The 10,633-nt window shown below is 42.2% G+C and overlaps 1 protein-coding gene across 1 annotated transcript; it reads right to left on the bottom strand.

The window, feature by feature from the left end:
* Positions 1-6,311: 6,311 nt before the first annotated feature.
* Positions 6,312-10,334, bottom strand: kcnj13 (potassium inwardly rectifying channel subfamily J member 13). Its single transcript, XM_041046885.1, has 2 exons — positions 9,818-10,334; positions 6,312-6,886 (listed from the first exon to the last, which is right to left on the bottom strand). Exons 1-2 carry the CDS (start codon positions 10,332-10,334, stop codon positions 6,312-6,314), a joined length of 1,092 nt encoding a protein of 363 aa, XP_040902819.1.
* Positions 10,335-10,633: the final 299 nt, after the last annotated feature.

Here is a 10,633-nt window from a genome sequence, read left to right as displayed (position 1 = left end):
GCTAAATGAAAAGAGGACTTGGTCTTTCAAGTGCTTGACCAAAACCTGAACTCTTAATTCAGTTTGGGGATTCAGTTCTTTATTTCTGTATGAAATCTGCCTTTTCAAAATGATTTTAAAACTCTGTGATTTCTTTAGCTATCCATTCATTGTCGTCCTTCACCAGTACAGATGTGGCATCACCAAGAGAACAGTACAGGCCTGAATATTTGACCCCTACAGTGAGGAGATCTGGGGGCTCCATTATGCTGTGGACAGGGGGGCATTTTGCTGACATGGTTTGGCTCCACTTGTCCTCTTAGAGCAGGGGTGGGCAAACTGTTCCACAAAGGGCCGGTGTGGCTGCAGGTTTTTGTTCCAACCAAGCAGCAGCACACCAGACTTGACTCATTTAATCAACTGACCTCAGTCTTCAGACAGTTCATTGGTCAAACTGTGTGCTCTTCATTGGTTGGAACAAAAACCTGCAGCCACACCGGCCCTTTGTGGAACGGTTTGCCCACCCCTGTCTTAGAGGGAGGGGGTCACTGTAAATCAATACAAAGCTGTTCTGAGTGATCACCTTTATCCTATAATGAAACATGCTTATGGGAGGGGTCTGTTCCAGGATGACAGTGCCTCCATCCACAGGTCAGGGGGGGGGGTCACTGAATAGTTTGATGAGTATGAACATGATGTGAACCACATGCTGTGGCCTTCACAGTCACCACATCTCAGACCAGGTGAACACCTGTGGGAGATTTTGGAGCGTTGTGTTAGACAGCTCTCTGCACCACCATCAACCAAACACCAGATATGTGGGGGCCCAAAACATTACAGAGACAGTTTATGTTGGTCTTTGCCACCTGTCTGAATGAGTATGGAAGCTGATGGTTTGCAGCGATGAGAGACTGAGGGGTAAATTGAAAAGCCCCCAACAAATGTAAGGTGGAATGTCAATCAATTAAAGACAATAATCAATTGGACATTACTAATACTTTTAATGATGAATGGAATCAAAGCGCCAGTATGTAGTGCAGCTTTCCACCAGCAGGGAGCAGCAGTGTTGAAGCAGCTGGACAAACATCCTTCATGCAGTGCATTATCTGCAGTCACCATGGTAACAGTGAAATAATGATCCTCCTCACTTCCCAGCTTGTTTAGAAAATATTTATTTCATGTAATGTACACTGTACAAAGGCACTGAAGCATGTGAGATACACTGAGATCTCATCCTTTACAATCACATTTAGTGGAACATTTCCTCTCTTATGTCTGAAGCTGCTACATGATTTGTATTTAAACCATATAGATAACACAGTGATTTCTTCATATCAACAGCCATTAAAAGGAAAATACCCCAAATACAAGCACACCTTCACTACAACAGTTCTCTCTAACTTCCTAACCTTTCTGCTAAATCTAGAGACATTTATCATTTAACAAATTAAATATTACACATTAATTTTTGCTTTGCATAATGATTTAGGAAATGATTTTCAAAATAAAAGCTTTAATCAGCTGTCAGTATCATTCTATCAGTCACTACAGAGCCCTATGTCATTTCATGCAGGTCAGTCTAATGTTAGGTCAGTCACTCACTGTAAGACAAGGTTGTCTTAGTTCAAAAAGGACCTTAGCAGCTTAATATTGACAGTGGAGTTCAGCTCATGTTGGTAGTCTACAGTGTTCAGTTCTGTTGCTGGTCCATAAATACCAGTTGGGGAAATCTTTGATCAGAAAGATAAATGCCCTTTAATTGAGATGACAGCAGAGTCACTGTACTCTGTCCATTCCTTACTGGTTCTTCAGCTCTTTCAATATACCTCCCATTTACCTCCTAATGTCGTATTCACTTCTACAGGGCTGGCACTGAGGCCTATCGGCTTTAAAGGACCTTTCTGTACTTATCAGGTGGAAAATATTCATTCTGCTTTTTCCACAGGGTTAGGGTTAGGGTTAGTCCACCACTTTGGTTCAGACTGTAATATCTTTATAACTTTTAATTAGATTGCTATGACTCTTTGTACAGACATTCATGTTCCCCTCAGGATGAATCCTGTGGACTTTTCATTTAGCACTATCATGAGGACATTTCACTTTGTCCAGTACTTTGGTTCATGACATCTGCCAGTCTCAACAGTACTCTGTCTTTAGTGCTGTTTAATTCAATTCAATTCAATTCAATTCAGTTCAATTGTATTTATATAGCACCTCCCACAATCAAAATTGTGAGAGACCCAGAGCCTGACCCCACAGCAAGCACTTAAGGTGATAGTGGCAAGAAATAACTGCCTTTTAACAGGAAGAAACCTTGAGCAGAACCTGGCTCATATGGGGGGCCCTCCTGCTAAGGAAGACAGGACAGCTGGGAATGGAGGAGAGGAGGAGAAGGACATGCAGCATATAAAACATGATACAAACAGGGTTGGCAGTTGACAATGTTAGAGGGCCAGCATTCAGATTCGTGGATACTGTGTACTCAGCAGATTGATAGGAAACAGAGCACAGAAGCAATAAACTGTCATGATTGGTAATTGTTTACATTACAGTTGGCATAGAATATTAATCCAAAATTCATCTGAAGCAGAGTGGAACATTAAACATAGTAATGTGTTAGAAATGGATCATTGTAGACAATAAACAGCAGCAGGTCGGTGGAGCCAGGACCACAGACAGAGAACATGCAGCTCCGGAGCCAGAGATACCTGCAGAAAGGTACAGAGAAAGAGAGACCAGAGAGAAACAAGCACAGGACTACAGGAGAGAGAGGACACAGAGTTAATGACATGTAATAAAGGCTAATAAATGTGAGTGGGTCTGAGGAGAGAAAGAGAGAAGAGAAGAGGTGTGCAGAGGATCATGGGAAGCCCCCCAGCAGCCTAGGTCTATAGCAGCATAACTAAGGGATGGTTCAGTTGCCTGAGCCAGCCCTACTATGGGCTTTATCCTTAACTGTAACAGTGTCTATAATAATTGTGACTAACTATAGGTTTAGTGATAATAACTAAGACTGTAGCTACAACTAATTATAGCCTAAGCTTTGTCAAACAAACGGTTTTAAGCCTAATTTTAAAATTAGAGAGGGTGTCTGCTTCCTGAACCCAAACTGGCAGCTGGTTCCACAGGAGAGGGGCCTGATAGTTAAAGGCTCGGCCTCTCATTCTACTTTTAGAGATTCTGGGAACCATGAGCAAACCTGCATTCTGCATTAGCAAATGTTAGCATGCTAACATGCTAAACTAAGATGATGACCACGGGAAACTTTATCGTCACGTTAGCATTAGCTGAAATCCAAATATGTGCACTTTGACTCGACCACTACTATTTTTTATTTATCCTTTCACCTTCCTCACTGTCACACCATCTGTCCTATCTTTGTCACTTTGAGCCAAAGTGCAACATAATGACTGTACAAGTGACAGAAGTCCAGGAGGACTCAGCTGAAATCCAGACAGAGGACATTAGGATTCAGTCATAGTCACCATGAGCATGTTAGCATGCTTATATTAACGCTTAGCTCAAAGCACCACTTTGCAGATGGGGCCACTGGCACTGCTGCCGACCCAGTGTTGTCTTTGATTCTGGGTGTGGGTCTGGACCTGATCCCAGCTGACAATGGGGAAGAGGCGGGGTACACCCTGAGCAGGTGGCCTGTCAATCATAGGGCTGACACAGAGAGACAGACAACCATTCACAATCACTGTCACACCTATGGACAATTTAGAGTTGCCAATCAACCTGTGACATGACGCACTGCTTATGGAAGTTAGGAAATGGAAAAGCTTCTCACTGCTCCCAGCTCCATCTGCCTGGTGCCAACCCTGTAATATCCATCCATCATTACTCCTGTCATATCTGCTTCCACCTTCATTAGTCGACCTTACAGCCTGTTAACCTATGGACAGATATTTGTGCAAGCAGGTATCAGAGCTGAATGTGGCACGTCTAAATTTCTAGTTCTGAACTTGAAATTGTACACAACACCTAGTTTCATTTTGAACTCCATTTTCAGTCCATATTCTTTACTTCTATATGACATTTGTGAAACTGAACTCATCAAACCAAATTTAAATAAATTCAGATAAACAAGTTTCCAGTTCAAACTGTGATGGCAGAATGCATTTCAGATCAGTTCTTCAAATTCAGATGCAGCTTTCTGAGACACTGCATGGAGATGAACAGCAAATGTGTCTTCATTCAATCACAGATACGGAAAATCTCTCTGGATGTTGGTTTCTCTAAAAACCATAACATCTTCCAGATGACTGTCAACAAAGCCAGAAATGTCCATGTGCACATGGAAGCTTTAAGATGAAGTTGAAATTTTTCTTCAAGCTACATTTATCCACTTGTTTAGACACTTGTTTAGACAGGCTCACCTCTCACATGTTATTATTTGTGTCCATTTGATGAATCTCAGTCCAGTGCTCCCTCTCTTTTAGCTCTATTTTTGGTCTCTACCAGCTCCTGAGGGAGATATCTGGCTCTTTAGCTGCTAAATGCTTCACTATGTTCACCAGGTAAGAGGACAGTGGCTTTATTTATTTATTTATTTATTTATTTATTTGTTTGTTTGTTTGTTTGTTTGTTTGTTTAGTAACCGAAAGCAGCTACTGTGGCTGGAAGGAAGGCAGAGAGCCTGATGAGAGCAGAGCGCCCGAACCAAATACTAAATGTGCTGTCAAGGAAAAACGAGTTAAAAGATACAGAAAGTCTGTAGAACTGCTCTGTGGGTCCATCTCTGTGAATGCCTGCTATCAGGTTAGACACACTCATTTGATTTAGTTTTAATGATAAAATGCTGATTATTGGAACTGAATTTGAAATTTATTGTGCCACCCCAAATGAACTAAATATTTTTCACATGTAGCTTGATCACGCTGAGTCTACACCAAACACGAAAAGTAAGAGTAATGAAATACAAATTAATTCCGATCAAATTTAAAAGAACCTGTGTCTAATTACACTTGGGTTTTATTTTTATTGCTCTGGCCATTGGTTCCATCAGGTATGATAACACTGTACTCAGCATAGTAACTGCTGAGATCTCACAATGCAGGGACATGGCTGATATTATGTTCAACAAACAACTACAGCTGTGCAGCAGGTCTATGAACTAAATTCATCTACAATCTACTGAGAATTAGACAAGAAGCAGCAACAAAACAACTGAGACAAACTACAAAAACATGCAGACAGCAGCACACCGACATTCAGAATGAGGTATGAGGATCAGGTGCTGTGGATGTGGATGTAACATTAATGTTACTTTCAGTGGACTATTGTTGGTGTTGCCATCAAAAGGAAGAAGTAAATTCCAAGATTAATGTCGGCAGTAAACATCTAAATCTCCCTCTAGATACTTCCATCTAAGTACCACATCTGATGTTATCCTATATTCTAGCATCTCCTCTCAAACTAAACCACTAAAATGAACAGTATTTCAGTGAACAAGTGAGTGAATACAGTTTCTGAATAAGTCACTGCTCTGCAGTGAACAGTACAGGCAGCTGCAGTGATGCTGAAATACTGCAACCACAGCTGTACTAGACGAGATTAGAGAGAGCAGTTCTGTTCAAACAGCCAGTTAGGAAATGTTAACTGGATTTTACTGAGTTGAGTGAGTCTGTACTGCTGCAGAGCAGAGTGACATGGACACCTTGCGATTGACACCTGTAACCATGGTAACAGTACAAAAAGGATGGTGATAGCTGGCGCCTCAAAATGCTTAGATGCCATAACATTTAAAAATGCATGACAAAGATGATACGTCAGTGACTAAAGCTACACTAAAATATCATTAGTTTTTGTTGACATAAAAAAGGCTAACACATATCAGATGACTAAAATCTGACTAAAATTAAGTCATTTTCTTCAGAAGGCTAACACTAAATGAAAATCAGGTGCCACAATTACCAGTAGTTTTGAGGTCTAAAATATGGATATGGTCTGTACAGTGTTATTCTAACTGATAGGACAGAACGACAAAAATAAAACCCATGTTGTAACGGTATTTGTTCACACTGAGTTCATGGAAGTGGTGCCCCCTGCTGGCTAAATATTCCAACCAACACCACTGGCGGCACACATGAGTGGGAAGCCAGTGGGGGATAATTACCTTGGGTGTTGCATTGGAGCCTCCAAATGAGGGAGCCTGCAACAGCACCTACATCTGATATACATTTTAATTTCAAATGTTTAAATATAAATTCAGATTTACCAATTTAAGTCAAGGACCTCCTGACAAAAATATCTGCCCCACTGTTACCTTCCCCAGCTATCCCCCAGGAACTCCAATCTGTCCCTATGAGACCTCCCCTTCAGCATTCTTACTCCATCCTGTCGCTGCCATCTCCGTTGATCTGCACCACACAGTCCTTGTTCAAAGACTCCTTTGACTGGGCAGTGTCAAAGTGATGGGTGCTCACCATGTACCTCCCACGAGCATCCAGCCCCAACGCCGGGAGAAAGCGACGGTCAAACTGGATTTCTTGGCGCAGGTAGGAGGTCCTCTTCTGACAGGAGTCTCCAGTTCCCTCTTGCAATGCTGACAGGAAGACCACCAACTCAAAGTGGTTGGACGTGCCCTCGCACAGCGCGGGGTAGAGGGGGCTTCGGCGATCAAGGGGGTGATAAAAGGTGAGTGGGAAGATGAAGAATGGGCAGGGCTGCTGGCCCAGATGATCCAAGTGGAAGTCCAGAGAGGTCTGGTGGAGAGCCTGACCTTCATGCTCCTCGTAGAGCACAGCACTCACCTTTACGTCCACCAGTGGTCGCTGCAGCAGGTTGGTGGCTCGCAGCATCAGGCAGGTCTGACCCTGGTGCTGGCCCACTACTGCCTGAGGGCTGAACTGGATGGCTCCTGCTCGCTTCTGGGGCCGTGCAATCTTGGCTACAAATGCACCTGACAGAAGAAAATGAGACATCAATGCAATGTGATGACAAGATGTTTTGACCTTGACCTTGTTACTTTAAAATGTTTGTCTCATGCTGCTTTGCAGTAAAAATTAGCAACAGAACTCAGATCCTGAGTTCTCTGCTCTGTACCGACAGCACCTGAGGCAGTATACTTTCAGAGAAGAAACAGGAGGAGTGCAAACAGAAATCTGAATCAAGATCTAAACAACAGCTGAGCTGAATGTGAGCACAACTGATGCTGCTGTGGTAAATTTTTTATTCCATTCATTTGTTTGGGTCCAAAGGGACTTTTTTTTTTACACTGGGACCACTCTGGGCTTTACTAACTTGCTCAAGGACACATTGACATGTGGTCAGGAGGAACCAGGAATCGTGCCTGTTCTGCCACCTGAGCACCAGCTGAGTTTGGCTACAGGTGTGCTAAATGCTGAATACCTTTTCTTTCGCCTGTTTACTGACCTCCAAAGGGGTAGCTGCTCTGAAAATGTACAGTCAGACTTTTACAACTTGTTTATATTTGGGCCATAAAGACTGTTACCCTATGTGTTATCTGCTATACATAATAATAATGTATTACTATGAATTAAATAATCATTTTTAAAACAGTCAATAAAGAGGATGTGAGAAATGAATTCTCCCATGAACCCAACTTGTAGTCCACTTCGGCTTGCTTCACAGCTCACAGGAAATCTGTGTTTGTCTGTGCACAATATATGACTGTGCACATGACAGATGAAAATGTCAGATAAGCTGCCAACTACACACTGATTTATTCTAAAAATCACAAGGCAAAAGGTTGGAAACGACTGGTTTGATCTTTTACAGTTTGTTGTTCAGAAGCTCATCATGTGTTTTCAGTGTAAAATCTACAAGTAACTAATAACACTGTCAGATAAATGTAGTGCAGCGTAGTCCTGCTGACATGCACTGTAAATGCTGAATGAAAACTGAAGGAAATTGCTGAAGCAAAGCTAAACATGGCTAAAAAAGCAGACATCAACTGAAATGCATTGCTTTGAAACGTGTCTGTGAAGATTCCGGTTATAGTATTTCCCAAATCTATACAAAGGCATCTGGACTTGCATGAGATTCTTGAGGCAAGGGAGGGGCAAAGACTCACATGTGACCTCAGTGACACTCAAGGTGTCAACGACCCTAATAAGGTAAAGGCCTCAACTCCCCACCAGTCAGCTAGAACGGAAGAAGCCTTTTGGATGAAGGTGAAACGTCTTCAAGAACCTCAAGTAAGTCCATTTGCCTTTGTATAGCTCTTGGAAATTGCTTTGAAGCCTTGAAAACAATAAAACTGGAGCGGGAAACTGGAGTGTGTTAGCTGAAGACACTAAGAGCTGAAAGATGTTGCTGAGAGGCAAACAATTTGCTTCCAATACAGGAAGTAGAAATAAAATGACTTAGAACTGTGAAAGAAGAAATTCTTTGTATTCATGTACATACAGCTACAGATTTGAATTTCTTACAGTTAAATGGAAAGAAATAGGTTTCAGGTATGTGTGTGTGCGTGTGATTGTGTGTGTAAATAGTAAAGAAACCAGAGAAGCTGACTTAATGCCAACTCCAGTTAAGGTTGCCACGGTCAGACTTTAGTGAGATTAGGTTTGGCTCACCTCTCGAAATCCTGATATCCAGTCAAAAGCTGTAACTCATCGCCACAATTTTTACACCTGAGTATTACAAGGTTTACTGCACACATCTGTGTAATTTTGTGTTCCTTGTGTTTAAAATGTGGAAAATAGAGCAAGGTTAATTAAATAAATAAATAAATAAATAAATAAATAAAGAGTCTTTCCCTTTTTTTCTCTGAAAATCTGGTTTTTAATTTTTATTAGTCTATGGAGCAGCTGGACTGTACTCCTGCCACTTTGAAGCCCTTAGTTCAAATTCTTTAAGTCACTGTGTATGTTGGAAAAAAAATTTAGAGGATAGAAATTTGTTGGAAAAAGCTGGACTTTTTGGAAATGAGAAGAAGTAGGACAAAGTCGAATGTCAGCATAAAAAGAGATGATCATGCAGATAGATGAATGGTTTCTGTCGTAGTTCTGAAAGTATGAAGAAGTAGTTAGTCCAAAAAAACGTAAGGTCGAGTACAAGTACCTCAGAATTGTACTGTACTTGAGTAAATGCACTTGGTTACATTCTGGCACTGTGCTGATGGCAGAGTGTTCATGTTGACACTCAGAATGGTTTGGAATAAGAGAAAATCAAAACTCACAGCTTTGAAACCACTGCTTCATCCTACATCCTCCTGTATAAATGCAATATCAAGGGCTGTCCAGCAGAGGTCCCAGTTCGCCTGCATCAGAAGCTTGGAAACACTGTGGTGGTTCAGTGCTTTATAAAACTGTTTCTCCCATCACTATTTATTTTACACTTTTAGAGCTGAACATTTAGGCTACAAACAACCCATAATGCAATAATGTTATAGTCTCACTCTTTTGGTTTCTGTTTCTTCGCCCTCTGAGACTGGGGTCAGGTCTTAGGTCCAGATGTGTTTAGGTGTTTCAGCAGTAATTGACCAGCGGTGATGGAAAGCAGACTGAGTTAAGTGCAGATCTTGTACGACATATATTAAATAGCTGTAGATACAAGTTACTTTACAGATTAAGATTATAATACACACAACACAGTAATGACTACCTTCTGCATCGTTGTAGAATAAAACCCCCAACTGTATACAAAATACTGTCTAATTTAGCTCCACCTCAACCAACAGCAACATGCTTCTTTCATGTTAATTCATCAAAAATAATAATAGACCAGTAATATGAAATCTATAATGATTGAACACTCTGAAAGGAGATAGTCAAAATACATTTTGTTGCTAACACGTCCGTTAAACTTTGAATTGAAGATTAATTACACATGTGGAGATGAGGCTTTAGCAACAGGAGAGGTGTACCTGTGATGAATGCTTCTAGCATGAGCCCCAACAGCATCTGCACAGCCAGAAGTGCTATGGCACTGGGACAATCCCCACTGGGGAACATGGTGCCATAGCCGATGGTCAACTGTGTCTCCAGGGAGAAGGAGAAGGCGGCAGTGAAACTGGTAATGTGTTTCACACAAACCACATGCCCCTGGGGGGGTGCATCATGATCCTGCACAGCCAGGTCTCCGTTGAGGTGGGCCAGCAAGTACCACAGACAGGCAAACAGCAGCCAGTGAGCCAGGAAGGAGGCGCAGAAGGCCAGCAGTACCCATCTCCAGCGCAGACCCACCAACAGTCCCCACAGGTCCTGTAGGGCCAGCAGCCAGGCTCTGCCCGAGGACCCACGCCACGAGCCTGAGGGACACAGAGGGGGGCGAAGGGCACAGTGTCCATCTTTGGTGACAAGGCGCTGGTGTGGTGGAGAGGACAAGAGAGGAGAGGAGGAAGCCTTCCCACCCAGAACACTGTTGGTGGATTTGGTTGTCATGGTTTGCAGGTGGATCTCAAGCAGGGTCAAGTCAAGGTGAAGGTAATCCTGAAATGAAAGACACCCAGGTATATTTTATAAGCTGGTGGGAAGGTCTGAGGCATACATCATCAGTTAATATCAGTATGAGGTCAGTCTCTGAGCCCTGTACAGACAGATCTGAGGTGTGCTAGCGTAGCTTGGTGCAAAGCTCAACAAACAATATCAAAAGTGAAAAAACAACATATAGTGTTTGATTTACAGCTAGTTAGCTCCGAGTTTGGGGCTCGGAACCCAAACTGGAATTTTACATGATGTGA

This window comes from Toxotes jaculatrix, chromosome 9 (assembly GCF_017976425.1).
Source record: "Toxotes jaculatrix isolate fToxJac2 chromosome 9, fToxJac2.pri, whole genome shotgun sequence".
NCBI classification, from domain to species: Eukaryota; Metazoa; Chordata; class Actinopteri; family Toxotidae; genus Toxotes; species Toxotes jaculatrix.
This window is presented reverse-complemented; position numbering and strand designations above follow the sequence as displayed.